This window comes from Rhamphochromis longiceps, linkage group LG23, assembly GCF_057381845.1.
Source record: "Rhamphochromis longiceps isolate RC_006_pf linkage group LG23, R_longiceps_female_GT1.1, whole genome shotgun sequence".
Classification (NCBI taxonomy): domain Eukaryota; kingdom Metazoa; phylum Chordata; class Actinopteri; order Cichliformes; family Cichlidae; genus Rhamphochromis; species Rhamphochromis longiceps.
This window is the reverse complement of record NC_140578.1, coordinates 33,353,208-33,370,839: the sequence shown is the minus strand read 5'-3', so window position 1 is coordinate 33,370,839 and position 17,632 is coordinate 33,353,208. Positions and strand designations below refer to the sequence as shown.

General features: G+C 40.9%; 2 protein-coding genes across 4 annotated transcripts; both read right to left on the bottom strand.

Annotated features, from left to right (window-relative positions):
• Positions 1 to 70: 70 nt before the first annotated feature.
• Positions 71 to 5,880, bottom strand: LOC146642413 (2-oxoglutarate receptor 1). Of its 3 annotated transcripts, XM_085397351.1 has the most exons (3): positions 3,857 to 5,880; positions 1,987 to 2,958; positions 71 to 1,864 (listed from the first exon to the last, which is right to left on the bottom strand). In XM_085397351.1, the coding sequence occupies exons 2-3, from the start codon at positions 2,947 to 2,949 to the stop codon at positions 1,631 to 1,633; spliced, it is 1,197 nt and encodes a 398-aa protein (XP_085253477.1). In that variant the 5' UTR covers positions 2,950 to 2,958; positions 3,857 to 5,880; the 3' UTR covers positions 71 to 1,630. The 3 variants fall into 3 exon arrangements, with proteins under 3 accessions (XP_085253477.1, XP_085253476.1, XP_085253478.1); XM_085397350.1 differs by having other exon boundaries at positions 1,987 to 5,880; XM_085397352.1 differs by having other exon boundaries at positions 1,727 to 5,880.
• A 133-nt stretch (positions 5,881 to 6,013) lies between these two features.
• On the bottom strand, positions 6,014 to 16,010 carry LOC146642412 (kelch-like protein 41b). Its single transcript, XM_085397348.1, has 6 exons — positions 14,775 to 16,010; positions 13,716 to 13,873; positions 13,238 to 13,345; positions 9,776 to 9,961; positions 6,518 to 6,664; positions 6,014 to 6,415 (listed from the first exon to the last, which is right to left on the bottom strand). The coding sequence occupies exons 1-6, from the start codon at positions 15,885 to 15,887 to the stop codon at positions 6,304 to 6,306; spliced, it is 1,824 nt and encodes a 607-aa protein (XP_085253474.1). The 5' UTR covers positions 15,888 to 16,010; the 3' UTR covers positions 6,014 to 6,303.
• Positions 16,011 to 17,632: the final 1,622 nt, after the last annotated feature.

The window sequence follows — 17,632 nt, the reverse complement described above, 5'->3', positions numbered from 1 at the left end:
GTATGAGAGCAAAACAAAACAAAAAACATGTTAGTGATGCAGGATTTTTCCCCCCCCTCGTACAAAACCAGAGGACTGATGGCTTCCTTAACATTTACAACAAATAATATCACGAATTTTAGGCTTTCTTTGTAAATGTAATCTCAGATATAAATCAGGAAAGGGAACAACAGCAGAACAATACGCTGTATCCAGGAAGAAGCAGCAATAGACAAATGATATAAAAGCTTCTGTTGAGGATGTCTTTGGGTTGACAGTATGACTTTGTTCCAGGACTTCTGGGTGATTGTTTGTGTGTTCTCACAAATTTTGTGCTTTGGTTTGACTTAGTAATATCGGCCTCTTTGAAGGTCCCAAGTCCTTGGCTCTTGCTCTTAGAGCATCTAGGCTTGAGAAATGAGAAAATTGCACAGCCTGTCTTGCTAGCACATGGGAAAGGTGAACGCATCTGCACGGAGAACTCTGAAAGACTCTGGGATATGTGAGCACTTAGCACAGATCATGACTGGAGGAGGTGTTGTCGGGCTATATAATCGTTTTATAGCACTGTTGGGGAAATGCAACAAAGCAGGATGACTAATGCAGTGTTTTTAGGGCCAGCAATTAAAACGTTTCTGACCATTTCCAATGTGACGCAAAGAGAAACCTCAAAGAAAAAAGTGCTAGAGATAGATGGTGGAGGTGAATTAAAACGAGTCAATTTGCTGATTCTAAATTATATTTGATGACTCCTGTTAGAAAAAGTTCACACACTGAATACATTTATTTATTTTGGTTATTGTTTTATTTAAATGTTGCTTATCTTGTCAAAAAGCATTATTGCTCACACTATTCATACTGAGACCTTCAACAGCCACATCAAGCACTGTACATGAAATTTATATTTCCTGTTACTTTCACCAGATTTGGATATAAAGATTGCTGTCTTTTAATGTGCTTTAAATAACAAAGTAGCATGTTGTGAAGCAGGTTTAACAAAATGGTAATCCATCCAACTTTAAATAGGTTTGTTCCTTTATCAAATTTAGTCAAATGAGCCAAAGCCTTTGGTGCTTATAGGGAAAAAATCAGATTCAGCATTCCAGTAGAGGTGTAACTCAATAAAATAAAATATGCTTAATGCAATATGATACGTTTGACAGCATAATATTTTAAGATTATTTAACCAGACAATGATAGGCTAAAATGACTCAGCTAGCTACAACTCCTTTTTGAATTTTAGCGTGTTGTTATAGTAGATGTTTTAAAATGTATAAAATAGCTGTAACAGCAATAATGCCTGTAAAAGTTTCACATATCTATCTATCACGTTGCCCATCAATTTTTGATATACTCTGAAACTTTAAGGTGAGATCTAGCAGTTCTCTATATTCAGGCACCACTGTGGCATCTCGTTGGGGAGAGCAAAGCAGGCAGTGCTTGCCTTATGAAATCTAAAAATAGACACAAATGGAAAACAATGTGAGCAAGTCTCCTAGTATCTCAATGTTCTGTCCTAGAAGCTGCCCTCATTGTATCTTGTGGCTTTATTTTTCAACCTGATTGCTCATAGGGGGTTGTCTTACTAGCTGAAAGAATCTGAATAAAATTAGCATGTCAGAGGCTCAGGCATTCTGTTAGGAAATCTGAATCACAAACAAAAGAGTTTAGAAATACAAACTCTCTTCCAAGGTCCATAGCTACACAGTAAATATTTTTGGGGCTTCAAACAAAGGAATCCATTGTAAGTCAGGTAAATATGCTCAGGGGACTTCCAGTCAGAGAAAGAAAAACTGTAGACAAAGGTCTTAACTATTGAGTCATTAATACATTGAGTCCTTATTATTTTCACTTCTGGGTTGCTGCAAAGTTTCCCAAGACGAACCTACGGTAAAGACGACACAATGAGTGCATATTATTACAGCATGTCTACAGTATGAGTCACAGAGCTACTGAAGAAAGAAAGTTAGGTGTTGTCAGTCATGTAGCAGACTTGTCCCTGCTTGCCTTGCTAATGACGGCCAGGTGGACCAGTGACCTTGTTTTGGTCAGGCAGCGTTCCCAGTGGAAAGCGTTGAGAAAGGCCCTCCTAAATGTATCACCTGAAAGAGTGTAGAGCACCAGGTTGAAAAATGTGTTAAATCCAGCCAGAGGCCGGGAGATGATATACGCTGCATGCACGATGTTCTCTGCCGGACAAGTCGCGTTATGATATCTTGATTCTATCCGCAACACACGCAGGACGTGATATGGCATAAAACATACAACAAACACCACCAGGATCAGTACAGTCACACGCCGTGCTCGCATCCGACAGAAACTTGTTGTGCGTGGTCCGTTTGCCAGCTGTTTTACTATCCCAGTGTAACACATAAACACCACCACAAGGGGAAGTAGAAATCCAAACGCAGTAAGTAGCCAGCCGTACAACCGCACAGTAGCGACGGGTTCAGTACTTGCAAAGTCTATGCACTTCTTGTTATCATTCACTGATATCATGCTCAACATGGGTGTTATTTCAGCGGCAGAGATGATCCAAACAGCTGAGCAGGCAATTATACCCCAGCGCTTCTGCTGTACCTGTGCTGCACTCAGTGGTTTAATCACCACTACATAACGAAAAACTGCCAGACATGTTAGAAAGAGGATGCTCCCATAAAGGTTCAAATGAAACCCAACGCGCACGACACGGCACATGAATCCGCAGAGAGACCACTTATCCCATCTGCTGTAGTAGTAGACCAGGAACGGCAGGCTGAGGACGTAGAGAAGATCGGTCACCGCCAGGTTGACCAAGATGATGCTGCTGCTCTTCCAGGGACGCAGCTTTGTCAAGTAAATGCTGATAGATGTTACATTTCCAACCAAGCCCACAATGAAGATGAGACTATAAGCCACAGGCAGGTAGTAGTGTTTCATCAGTTCATCCAAATCGGTACAGTTGGAATTGTTGGAATGGTTGATGGCCATAGTTCAGTCCTATTGAGAATGAGAAATGATTTTAATAACCACACTGAAAACTAAAAAAAACCCCGCAAAATAGAATGTCCCCTGCATTTATGAAAATGTAACTGAAGCAATTTAAAAGGAATTGGGGAGACACAATGTAGCAAAATTAGCAATCCTATAAATTAATTAATTTTTAATTATTCAAAATTATTAATATTACAAGAAGGGCTGGTTAGAGTTTTCAAACAGACTTCAAATATTCACATTTAATGTTAGTGATGTTTTTGGTATAGCTGCTATTTCTGATCACTAAAATTTGGAAATCACACCGTGAGAAACATGGGAATGAACACAACATGAGTAGTGCAGGCCTTAACATAAAAACAAACAGAAATATTAATATATTAAATATAATTGGCACGCATTGAACAAATGCCTTTTCTTTAACAACACCTCTATTCTTGTGTACTGTATTCATGACATATATGTTTTCTGAGCAATACAATAGGCAACACGCAAATCATTTCATTTCCCCCCAGCTGTCAGATCACAGCAGGCAGCAATTACTGCTCATGGAAGGAAGGCGAGAGCAGGACAAGCAAAGAAACAAACAATCAGGGAAACTCGGTGGGAAAGAAGCAAGCAAAATCATTCTTTTTCAACAGTCTGATTTCTGAAAGCCTCTCAGTATATGACAGTGCCTATGGCATCCTGTAATGCTGTCAGTACGATCTGTTCTCATTATGGATGTCAGGGGATGTGTGAGGTGTCACTTACACATCATAAACACTTGGTTTTCATGAGGCAGGAACTTGCACTCATTAAAATGATTACATTTTGCAAAAAACTACAAACTGTAAATTATTATTTCAGTGTTACATCTCAGCATAAAGGTAACATTCGATTATATAAAAGGTTTTTTACTCACTTCTACTGCCAGTATCCTCACCAGTATGCACTTCAGTCCTTTAGCATCTCGTCTCTATTTTCACTTCCATCCCACAGTCACACCCTCTTTTATTCTTTCCTTTTACTGTTACACACCACAAGTGGGAAAGTCCAGAATATTTTTACTTGAAGTCCTGTGTTGTGTGCTTCAGCTTCAGCTATGTGAAGTGCATACTTCCTGGTATCACGCTTAAGCTGACAAAGCTCAAGGGTCAATTTGTCTATGTAGCTTAGGTTTCAGGTGGTGAGGTGAGGGAATGGAATGTCGGGGATCTAGCAACACAGGAAACAGTCCAGTGTTCATTTACAAGAATGAACTCAAGACTTTCTAATGAGGTCTTTATTATTTCTTGAAACGAGCATGTGAATACCTCAGCATGGCACTACCGAGCTAAATTTAGCACACGGTTTCTGATTAAAGGAACAAGAAGGTTTAGAAGCAGGGAATGAACACTTAATTATAATAGTGTGTTACCATTTTACTTTAACTTTCTACAAATTCGACCGTAAGTTTCAATCAAAAGTGTCACACTAAAACTTATATGTTGTGAACTGTGCTTCAGTTGTGCACATCTGTAATCAACAAACTGCTGCTCACAGTAAAATGCAGCATTTTCTAGAAGTCAGATATCAGTAACTAGTAATATAATTAGTTCTGTCCAGCAAATGTAATGTCCAGCAAAAAACGAATATTATATTTTACAGTGGTTCTGAGACTATTTTACTTTTCTAACATGTGTTTTTATTTTTTTGACTACTTGGCTTCTTGTGTTCCTTCTTCCTGATGTTGCTACCACTACTTACCTGAGGATAAAAACAGGAGAAAGGAGCAGCAAAGTGTGAATAAGGACAATTTCCAAAAGCACAACGGCTGAGTTTTCTGCACTTCTATCCTGAGGCAATTAAAGCATTTTGTTCCTAGTCATCTCAAAGAGCTCACAAGTGCTGCTAGAAATAGACAAGATTTAAAACCAAGTGCATTTGACCTATGCAGCTTCTTCTCTGCCTCACGACAGGACCTGGACACGTTCCATCTGTCCATCCATCCATTTTTTTCCACTTATAAAATTCATGGACTCTACTTCACTAGAAAATCCTGAAGGAGAATGTCTGGCCTTCAATTCATACCCAGAAGCTCAATCACACTTGTGTTATGCAGTAGTAAGACAATCTCTGAATGGCTCAAAAAAGGAACTAAATTTAAGCGTTCAGAGTGGCCTAGTCAAATTCAGGGTCAGATCCATTTAAGGTACTTTGGCATGATCTTAAATAGGCTGATAATGCATGAAAACCCTCCAATGTTGTTGAATTAAAACAATTGTGGATAAAGGAATGGGCCAAAATTCCTCTACAGCAACGTGAAAGACTCATTGGCAGTCATTACAAATACTTGGGTGCAGTTTTCGTTGCTAAAGGTAGTACCAAACCAGCAATTACTTTTTCACATATGATTAGGTAGGTCTGGCTACCTGTTTTCTTTTTAATAAATAAAATGTCTATTTAAAAACTGGATTTTGCATTTACTCAGGTTGTGTGTGTGATCTCAAACATGTAAGTCTGAAAAACAAGCAAAAATTTAAAAAAGGAGAGAAATCAGGTAGTGGGAGGGGGGTACTTTTTCATAGCGTTGTAGTTCGGTACTTATAAATAGGTTGCTTGTCTTTGTTAATGATTCACTTCAAGCATTAATGATTGCAGCCGCCTTAACACATCTTCCCACCTCATGTAGTCATCAGCTACAGACCACACTGAAATATTGATTTAAACCTTGTGCAATTTCCTCTTCCTTTTGTGTCAGTCTTTATAATGTAAACATAAAAACATGCACGCTGTTATTTTTCAGTGTGAATATATTTCACTCATTGTCGGGGTAAGCTGCAAAAATACGCCTACAATTCTCACATTATGTTTGACTGCTGCTATCGCTAGAGCATGCAGTGTTGACCGCAGTCATGCTTAATATTTGTCCTGTGTTTAAAGGTTATTACGCTGAGTGTCAAGTCTACACCTGACATTACCTCAAAGCATAACACATCTGCATCTACAAATATATGTCTTTTTTCCCTTGGCTGCCCTGGACATGCTGATGTTCTCTGTAATGTCCCTCACGCACGCACTTAAAAGCAGTAAAAGAAGCTGAAGTTTACAAATGTTTATTTTACAAAAGGGAAGCTAGAAAAGTGAATAGAAATCACTCTAAATTGTGATTCCTATTCACTGTCGGGATGGCGCAGTCCAGAAGCAAGTGTTTTATTGTAGAGATAAAAATCATCTTAGTTCAGAAAAAAATGAATGTCAAAGATCAACTCGACGCACAGAAATCTGAGTAGAGAGGATTAGGAGGCCAGGGGGTAGCTCGCCTAAGGAGGAGAGGGTGACAGAAGGTGTTGATGGTGGGGATGTGTAAGAAAAAGAAACTGCTTCTGTCTACAGTTTAGGCATCTTTGCAGCATTGAGGCGCATAGAAACACAGGAGGATCCAGCAGCATAGCGCATCTCCCTCAGCATGCCGCTCCACTGCTTCTTGTCTTCCTCATACCTAACAAGAGCGAGAATTGGGTCATTTTTCCCAAACGAGCAAAGTAGCAATATAAAAAATAAAAGCCTGTAAATCTGGGTCCCTCAACTTAATAAGACTTACTGCCAGACATCAGTGACCTCTGTGGGAGTCACCTCCTTGTTCTCCATCTGAACCATAGCAAAGCCACCCACAGCGTAAAGCGAGCCACCATTGCTTACTAGGTTGACAGAGCTTCTCTCCTGAGGAAACTCTGTGAAGGGCTCCCACCTGAGGAGACACAACATTAGGAGAAGGTAGGAAATAAGTCTAAGCTATCCCTGTTGTTGTAGTTTGTACCGCAGTCATTTTTTCCAGTTTCAGTATTTCTCTTTTCTTTTGGCAGATAACTGAACTGTAGTTTATCAAAGCCAAATGAGTGCAACATTTTTTTTTAAACGAAAAAATTCTGTTGGTTATAAACAAGTAAATTAACCAGTCCTGTAACTTAAATGTATTTATATTTTGCACTTAATTGCAGAAATTTTAATGTCAGAGTTTAAACTAGCTAGCTTAAATACTGTTAATCAGAGCCAATAGGCTCCAGTTAGTTATAGCAACTACATCGCTAAAGCAAATCTAAATCAACCTGATAGAGGTTCCTGCTGCAAATAAATAAACCACACTAAGATAAATCTATGTTTTATTAGTATTGAGGCTCCTTTTAATCCTATCCAGATGCTGCACTAGCTAGGGCAGATAAATCGCACTGAGAAGCCAGCTAGCTAAAATTATTAGAGAAAGGTTTGACTCAATGAGCATGAAGAACCAGTGAGCGCTGTGATTGTTCTAACCATCTTGGGGGATGTGGGATGATTTTAAATGTGACATGTAATAAAACATCCTGTTCTACCACATCCCAAAGGTGCTCTACTGGCAAAGCTGGACTGGTCATCTGGCATTTTGGGCCAATGGATTGAAAGGCCGCTGCCGTGCAAGCACTGATGGGGGCCCATTGGTTCATTTTTATTACTGACACTGTATTGCCCAATTAAATCTCTTAAATGCGATCAGCCCCTCCCCTCCCCTCTCCTCCCTTCTCTATTCACTGGTGCAGCTTGTGGAAGAAGTTTAGTGTAGAAGAAGTGAGTAAAAGGTGGAGCTGAAAAGCTAAGAGAAAATAATAAAAAGAAACTTAAAAATAGATGCAGCAAAATGGGTCAAATTAACAACATATTTGTTGTTGGCGCTGCTGCACCGTGAACAGCAACTAGTAACCAGACCTCACAGTTACAGGAGGCTGCTGCTGAACCAGCTGTGTAGAAGTGAGTAAGAGATGGAGGAAGATGAAACTCACATGATAAGAAGATAGATGGAGGGACATACACTCAACAAAAATATAAATGCAACACCTTTGTTACTGCTCCCATTCCCCATGGGATCAACGTAGAGACCTAAAATTCATTCCAGATACACAATATAACCATCCCTCCCAAACAGTGGTCACAAATCAGTCCAAATGTGTGGTAGTGGGCACATCTGCTATATTGAGATAATCCATCCCACCTCACAGGTGTGCCACATCAGGATGCTGATCTGACATCATGAGTAGTGCACAGGTGTACCTCAGACTGCCCACAACAAAAGGCCACCCTGGAATGTGCAGTTTTGTCTCACAGCAAAATGCCACAGATGCCACAAGCAATGAGGGAGTGTGCAATTGGCATGCTGACAGCAGGAATGTCAACCAGATCTGTCGCCCGTGCATTGAATGTTCATTTCTCAACCATAAGCCGTCTCCACAGGCGTTTCAGAGAATATGGCAGCACATCCAACCGGCCTCACAATCGCAGACCTCGTGTAACCACACCAGCCCAGGACCTCCACATCCAGCAGGTTCACCTCCAAGATCGTCTGAGACCAGCCACCCAGACAGCTGCTGGAACAATTGGTTTGCACAACCAAACAATTTCTGCACAAACTGTCAGAAACCGTCTCAGGGACGCTCAACTGGATGCCCGTCGTCCTCATCGGGGTCTTGACCTGACTCCAGCTCGTCGCCGTAACAGACTTGTGTGGGCAAATGCTCACATTCGATGGCGTCTGGCACGTTGGAGAGGTGTGCGCTTCACGGATGAATCATGGTTCACATTGTTCAGGGCAGACGGCAGCTGAGAATGTCCCAGTTCTTGCATGGCCAGCATACTCACCGGACATGTCACCCATTGAGCATGTTCGGGATGTGCTTGACCGGCGTATACGACAGCGTGTACCAGTTCCCACGAATATCCAACAACCTCGCACAGCCATTGAAGTGGAGTGGCCCAACATTTCACAGGCCACAATTGACAATCTGATAGACTCCATGCGACGATGTGTTGCACTGCATGAGGCAAATGGTGGTCACACCAGATACTGACCGGTTCTGGGTCCCCAGACCTCCAATAGCGCAAAAAACTGCACATTCCAGGGTGGCCTTTTGTTGTGGGCAGTCTGAGGTACACCTGTGCACTACTCATAATGTCAGATCAGCATCCTGATGTGGCACACCTGTGAGGTGGGATGGATTATCTCAATATAGCAGATGTGCCCACTACCACACATTTGGACTGATTTGTGACCACTGTTTGGGAGGGATGGTTATATTGTGTATCTGGAATGAATTTTAGGTCTCTACGTCCATCCCATGGGGAATGGGAGCAGTAACAAAAGTGTTGCGTTTATATTTTTGTTGAGTGTAATTAGGAAAGGAGCAAATGGCTACTTTCATCATGAGCCACTGCTTATATCTAAAATGTAGCAACTAAGAAATAACCCAAAAACAACTGTACCTGATGAGAACCTGTTTCAATATCTATAATCAAACAAAAACATAAAAAATGCATAATATGTGTATGCCTGACAGATATACATATTCTTAAAAAAAAAAATAATAATAAGAAAATGATGGTTGGCCGCCTGGACCAAAAATGCCAGGGCTGATTTTTTTGTCCCAGTCCAGCCCTGTCCACTGGAGTAAGACCTTGGGACTGGTGACTTGAGCAGTCTGTCTATCTCTGACCTCTAACATGAACAAGAGGGCTGCTGCTTACTGGATACTTTTTCAGAACATTCCCAGGAAACCCTAGAGATGATAGTGTGGGAAAACTTCAGTAGAAAATTTCAGTCGTTTCTAAAACCCTTAGACCATGACTTGCTCCCTTAAATGACCCTTCTTACCCATTCCGATGCTCAGTTTGAGCTTGAGCAGACTTCCTTGACCAGGCCTACATGATGCACTGAGTTGCTGCCATGCGATTGGCTCATTAGATATATGCATTAACAAACTGCTGAATAGGTGTACCTAATAAAGTGACCAGTGAGTGTTCTCATTTAACAGGAAAGTTGCAAACATATTCATACTTGTTCGTTGCAAAGTCATAGGCTTCACACGAGGCAGTGAGGCCTTCCTCGTTGACTCCACCAACCACTATGATCTTGCCATTGTGGACAACTGCTCCAAACATGGCTCTGGGTGTCTTCATGGCGGCCTGCTCCCTCCACTCTGACTGTTTGTGGTTATACACAAACATCTTGTTAAGGGCTTTGCTGTGAAGATGAAGGAAAGATGTGGGACTTTCAGCATCAAAAGCTGTCAAACTTTTTTGTTCATTTTTGGTGTTGATTTGGTGATGTCACCTACACAAATAGATGCAATTAATGGGTGCTTTAAGCATCTATAATTAAAGCTCTAAAATTAAAATGATGATAATTTAAATCAATTGCTTTTAAATAAGGAAAGATACATGTTTGTTTACCGACAAAGAAATTTAATCTTAAAGCCAATGTTTAAATGATTGATTATAAAAATGTATCCTCATGTCTTCATTATTATTATTTTTTTTACTAATTGGACTAATGGACTCACAGTGTGTTTCAACATGAAGCCTTCATTAAAAAAATCATGATTTCTCTATTTGAAATAGGGCTGAACGATATATCGCATTTGCGATAATATCGCGACATGATCAAGTGCAATTTTCTAACCGCAAAGGCTGCGATTATACTCTGGACATGTCCAAATTCATGGGCTGCATCCTCCTGAGGACGCATTTGTAGACCGATTACGTCACAGCGACGCGCCGAAGGCTGTCCGAGAACGGCACAACTCCCGGCACATCATGTTCAGATCACCGCGGAGTTTCGCTGCTCGGGTTAAACGTAATATATAAGTCACTTAGACAACCTAAAAATGTTATTGTTGGGCTTTTTTCAGTGTTTTGTTTGTTCGTGAGTAAATCGGTTTGGCTGAGATTAAAGTTATTAGATTAGATAAAATAAAACTTTATTAATCCCCCGGGTGGGTTCCTCCTTGGTTTTCACACAGCTGACTAAACGTCAAACAGAAAACTGATTAAACAGAAGTAGAGACAGTCGAGAATTTACACCAGTGTCTGGTTATATTTTAGATAGCATGAAGCAGACGGCCGAGTTTATTAAACTCCACCGAGACAGCGGTGACGCTAATCAGAACTAGACCGTCCAATTTCACGCCTTTAAATTTTAATGGCGTGTTTGTGTGTGTGTTTATACAATTGCTATTATGTTTGCACTTTATGTGTAATGTTACTGACTGCAGAGATCAGTAAGATGTGTGTATTTTTTATTTATTAGTTTTATTTATTTAATATTATTTTTTAATTTAATGACTGTCTAGTAGTTCACAGATGTCGAAAAACTGAGTGTGGTAAAGCCACTGATTTTTTTTATGTATATTTCTGCAATCTGCACATTGTACTGACTTTCATTTTAATGTTTACACCAGGGTTCCTTGTCAGCACTTTATGCTCAGATGTTTGTAAGCTAAAAATAAACTATTGTGTATGTTCAAATATACTGTTGTGATTGAAGAAGTTAAATAAAAATGTCAGTCATCAATTCATGCATCACCTCATGTCATCATAACAGAGGTCTGTCTTCCAGGAAAGAACAGTTTAAAATTAATGTAATATAGTATTGGCCATACTATAAGATGTATTGCTTGTCTTTGTTTAATAATACAGAAGACAAAGACCTTAAAAAATAATCGCATATCGCATCGCAATCGCAATATTGGGGCAAAAAAATCGCAATTAGATTATTTTCCATAATCGTTCAGCCCTAATTTGAAAGGGCACAGCCTCTAAACACCAATCAACAGGAACACATTTGAAGAAAGAAAAGCTTCATGTGGATAAAGAGCAGAACAGGAGTGAGTAAATGGACTAAAAACAGTTCTACAAGAAAAGAAAAGAGAAATGACACAAAAAGCAAGTTAGTAAACGTAATCTATATAACAAACAAAGGTGTCCTGAGAAGGAGCGCTTAAAGACATAGGGACAAAATTAGTAAAGGTTCACAAACCTTTACTAATTGCAGTCAATGTTAGGTTGACATTCATTGTTACTTAATCCAAAGACTGAAAGTCTGAACAGTGATTCCATTTTCCTCATAATTAAACATTTGCTGTGTCCGTTTTGGAAACAGTTAAATGTTGTTAAATGGGCAAACGGAGCAGCTAGACCAAAAAGTATTCTTATGTGGTTACAAAACTAACCGATCTTTTTTTAAAGATCTGAATTTAAAGTTTAAAGTTGTAACTTAAAACTGTAACTTTAGTTACGACAAGCTGTTGGGTGTAGAGAAAAGTGCTGGAGTGAATGGGCTACTGTAGTATGCTGTAGAAAAGTGCCATTTACCCTTACCTCTTGCTCTTATTTTCCTCTTGGTTGAGACCTTCTGGTGATAGTCCCAGCTATATTAAGCCAGGTCGAGCACACCTGTTTACATTTGATAATTAGCAGCCTGTTTTACTGACAGCTGAACTCAAGAGCTGACTGCATGTCTTATTACAGTTTTAAAGCCTAAGGTTCATTTTGTTGTAAAAAGTGTGTCCCTTCCCAACTCTGGCTTCTATCGCAGGCATAGAGAGAGAGGAAAAATAGCATATGCTGGCTGTAACAAGAGATGCACAGGGCTGGTATTTTCCATGATTGCAGCATATATTAGATTACACACTCACATTTATTCAGCTATCTCTGTGGGGACACCCATCTCACATTCTTCACCCAACATTTCAATGGCTCCCCTCTGGGCGACGCCTCCACTGCATTTCCTGCAGGACTGAGAGGAGGAGAGCCACCTTTGTCCCCAAAGCCACTCTGCTTTTTAACTCCAGCCGGTAAGACCATTTCCCACACCGATAAACATAAACTACACTCTTCTTATACTACCGACACTTTATTAATTTTTAGTCACTTACAGTTATTTATTCACCTTTCAGTCACTTTAATTTCAAAACCGTATATATTGTATATTCTGTGTATTTATTATTTCACTCTTATTGCCCGTTCTTATTGTCCTTATCTTCAACGTTATGCTCCTCTGTTGTTTGTTAATTGCTCCTTGGGGATAAATAAAGTCTCCTGATTCTGATTCTCACAATAAACACCCTTGTCTTAAATATCACGACAGAATACAAAACCCATACTAATCTTTACCCTAAGACTATAGGATAATCAGTGAGTGTGGTGGAGGTGTGATCCCTGGCCCAGCTACAGGGGAGGGGTGGTGCCAGGGAGGTTGGAGGGACAGGTGGATGTCATTGATGTCAAGGATTTCCCTTTTTCAGTGATGTTGGAGACCAGAGGGGGAGGGGTGTGCAGCTGACTGGAAGTTGGCTGCCATGTGTGCCGAGCGGAAAAGTATTACTGTGTGCTTGATAAAAAGCTCAAACCGAATGGTGTGTTGGGTCGGAATTCTTTGCAGTGAGCATTCAGATTAAAGTTTCCACTCTAAAGTATAAGAACAAGAAACATACAAACATACAGAAGGTCCTTTACTCACTTGTCATCCGTCTTTCCTCCAATGCTATAGACCAGCCCTTTGTGGGAGACAACTGCATGGCCGTGGATCTTCAGGGGAAGCTTTTTGGTCTCGCTCCACCTCATCTTCCTGAAGAATGTGACAATTGTAAGCAACTGAACTCATTAAGTGTTATTCTCTTCCCTTGAATTCATTGCTTCTAATTTCTTTGGGATTTAAAAAAAAAGTTATATATATGAGTAATGTCAATAACTTAAATGGCCCACAAATGAATGCAAGAATGAAAAAAAAAATAATAAAAATAAAAACAGCCAGAGCCGATCAACAACTTCAGATTTACCATAATTAATTAATTAAATTCAATACCAGAAAATCCTTAGTTAAAACAAAGAAATGCAATTAAATCTACTTGGTTAATTATCACCTAAAAATGATCAAATGTGAGATGTTTAATGAGAAATGGGGGAAGTAGGGATCAAAACAAAGAAATACCACTGACTCAGTATCATAGCACATCACACTATCCAATGATTCATTGGACTGGAGGTCTTTTCCAGCCACAGCAAACAGCAGGTTCTCGCTCTCTCCGATGTTAAAGAGACATCTTGGAGAAGGCATTGGGGGCAGCGCGATCCAGTCTGAGCTGAACGGATCCAACTGTGGAGGAGGAAAAAAAACAAAACTATAACTCACAAGAGTGGAGAAAGCATACTTTTAGCACCCATTAGCTCTTTGTCTTTTTCACCTCATGAATCTGCTTGTTATGCTCCATGATATCCGCATATTGATTATGCTGTAAGATACAGCAGTTCAAGGCCTCTATCACATTCTTAATTGTGTATATTGCTTAGACCTGATGGATAATGTAATTCATCTTTTATTGGAAAGAGAATTCAGATAGAACTATGTTGCAGCCTTTTTGTTATCACATGCTAAAAAAATAACTTTCACTTATATTTTCCTTCTAGTTTATTTATAGTTTGAATAAGGAATTAAAATAAAATCCCACAAGATGGTTTAGGTTAACTGATACTACTGCTTCTTTTATCCACTACACTTGAAAACTAGTGCTAGACCAGCTATCATTTAACTTTTAAAAGTTTCACAACCACCATAACATCTAAAGCTAACTATGTAACACAATATAACCCAGTGATACTGAATCAGATTTATACTGTATTTCTGTACTGTTGATATAAACATTTAATATAAAAAAACGGACTTTTTCCCTGCCTTTAAGCTTCTTGCTTCTTGCAAAAAATGAGACTGTTTGCTGTTTTCAAAGTGTCTTAGTTTCAGGATGAGGAACACATTTTACTTCAAATAAGGAATATCCTCAGTTTCTGGTTCATGTGACATTTTTTCAAGTTTCTCTACCACTTAGTAATTAGCTAGCTTTGGTGCAATACCGTCTTTTTGAGTGATTTCACCCAGCAGCAGCCAGCGACCTCCTGCAACGACTCATGACCAGTCAGGAAATATACATTTTTCCTTACCAAATAGGAGATCGCCTACTACAGAGAAAAGATAATGTCAAATGAAAAGAAAACCTCCTCACCAAATATGCATAACATTGCAGAGGAACATCCTTGTTTTCCTCGTCGACAAAGAGTCCTCCAATGATGTATAGCTGGTTCTTCTTTGTCACCAGGCTAACGTGGTTACGTGGCACCTGCTCGGACATGGCTGCCAGGAAGCACTCGTTCTCACTGACGTCATATCCCACTGCTGCCGTGTCATTGATCATCAGGATGAAGTCACGAGCATACATGCCTTGTCTGCGATTATCATTCAGGAATCCAGGGAATGGACTGTCCTCCTCTTCACCTCCTTCCTTGCTGGCCCCCTCCTCTCCCTCATTCTTCTTGGGTTTCTCTGGCAGTTTGCCCTTGAAAGCATCCCTGATGACCTGAATCATCTTCTGAAGCTCTGGGTCAGCTTTGATAATCTCTTCAGTCTCCACTCTCTCTTTGAAGTATTTCTCAGGCAGGAGGCGGAATCGGATACAGTTGAAAGCATCCTTCAGGACCTTGAGGCGTTTCTCCCTGTCATGGCGGACCCAGGCCATGACGGCTTCGAAAACCAGTTCCTCTCTCTCAACATTCAACGAGTCTCCACCAATAATGGCAAACAGTTCATGGGCTGCGAGTTTTAGGAATTCCTCTTCCTTATAAAGGAGTTCAAAGCGGTCAGCAATGTAGTTGCGTGCTGCGATGGCCAGCCTGGGACAGCTGAGCACCAGGCCCATCCTAAAGATGGCCAAGCAGTTACCCAAGGACAGCTTCTTCTGAAGGTAGTTGACACACACTGTGAAGACAGAAGGGATCTGGAACCTGTTTGCCACAGCAATTATATCCTGAACGTTGTCATCGGTGAGATCAATTTCAGCTGAGTAGAGGTACTGAATAATCATGTCCAGGATGGAAGGGTTAACATCCTCAAGGACCACCTCTTTGGTGTTCTCCACCTCCTTCCCATCTTCAGTAAAGAAAATTTCCCTGAAGTAAGGGCTGCAGGCAGCCATGATCAGCCGATGGCAGGGAAAGCTACGATCGCCTACCTTCAGGTGACAGTCCACAAACTTGTTCTCATTCAAAAGCTCTTTCAGGCCGTCCTGGAGCAGGGTGCTCTGAAACAGGCGCAGCTCCTCCTTGATGGCGTTGGGGTCCATGGTGTCAGGAGGTAAACAGTAGGAGAACAAAGGAGTTGGTGGAGAGAGGAAAGAGACAGTGGCCACAGGTCCTCTTGGCAGTCAGTGCTGGCTGGAAAAGGCAGAGCAAAGAAAAGGTTCCCTGTGTGAAGACCCTGCAATTTAATCCTGTCCCACTCTAAATATAGTTCCCTCTGGCCCCCTGAATGGTTCAGCTTCTATGGAATTTAACTGGGCCAAATCACAGTGCACCACAGGCCAGGGTTGAGCAGCTGCTGCCATAGACTGAAAGAAGCAACTGGCTGGGGATATGCCACCATGATTCAGCTCCCAGAGTGTCACAGGGTAGGTAACAGTGGAGACAATGTGGTCACATCCTACAAATAGCTTTCCTTAAGCTGGAGTCTTAAGAGACATTTACAGCAATCGCTGTCATATTCAAAATAAGTGCACCCTCTTAAAGTTGGACATATTGTTCACTGGCTCATTGAGTTTTTTTGCATTTACATTTTCAGATAATTATAGCCACTGATGTGCTTTTGTACTGAAACATACTCCAATTTCCATTGCTTCGCATTATATTATTGATATCAGATTTTGCAGATAATATAAAGTCAGTTTTAAATTGTGGCACATCTGAACCTAGGACCAAAAGATTCCCCCAACGTTATGATACCATCCTTCTTAAGTTCTTGTTTTATCATAGTAAAAAAGTAGCCTAAATAAGTAAACCTATGATAATAAAAGAAAAGTGCTATCAGTGCTTTTTTTAGGCTTATGAAATGAGATAGTATGATACTCACACAAGAACTTTCAGGTGAACTTCGTTCCAAATGAAAACCACCTGTGTTTAACTGTGAGTAGGTTTTTCTGTTTGATGTATTTTAACATTATAGTATTGCATCAAGTCTTGGTAGCCAGGGATTGGACCGCCAGGGCCTCCACTCCTGGCCACCGCTCACAATGCACCCGACCCCTACAGTGCCTCCTGCGGTGGGCCTGCAGGAAGATGGGCCCATGTCCAGGGGTGCACATAAGTGGTCTGCAGGTGCGCATGCGCTTTCAAAATAAAAGACGCACACCAGATAAGAAGTTGCAGCGCATGTTTGCATACATTAAATTTTCTGGAGGAGGACAAACATTTGTTTAGAACACTTAAAGATGTCGAAGAAGCAAGCTCCTTTAAGCAATTACTTTGGTGTTCCTCCACCTCCAAACAAATGTCAGAAGCGCTTCTTTTGCGGTTCAGACTCCTTCTGACATTGCAACTTCTTATCTGGTGCGCGTTTTTTATTTTGACAGCGCATGCGCACCTGCGGACCACTTATGCGCACCCCTGCCCATGTCCCTTTTTCGGGCTATGCCTGGCAAGCAGCACAAATGGGCTTCCTCTGAAGAGTGGCTGGGAAGTTCAGCCATCTGGGAGGGGCTCAGAGTAGAGTCACTACTCCTCCACATCAAAAGGAGCCAGTTGAGGTGGTTTGGGCATCTGACGAGGATGCCTCCTGGACACCTCCTGGGTGAGGTGTTATGTCCCACCGGGAAGAAGCCCTGGGGCAGAACCAGGACATGCTGGAGAGATTATATACCTCTTGGTGTTCCCCCAGACAACCTGGAGGAGGTAGCTGGGGAGAGGGAGGTCTGGGCTTCTCTACTTAGGCTGCAGCCCCCACGACCTGGCCCTGGATAAGCAGAAGAAGATGGATGGATGGAGATAGCATCAACAATTCACTTTAACTGACAATATTAACATTTATATTTATGCT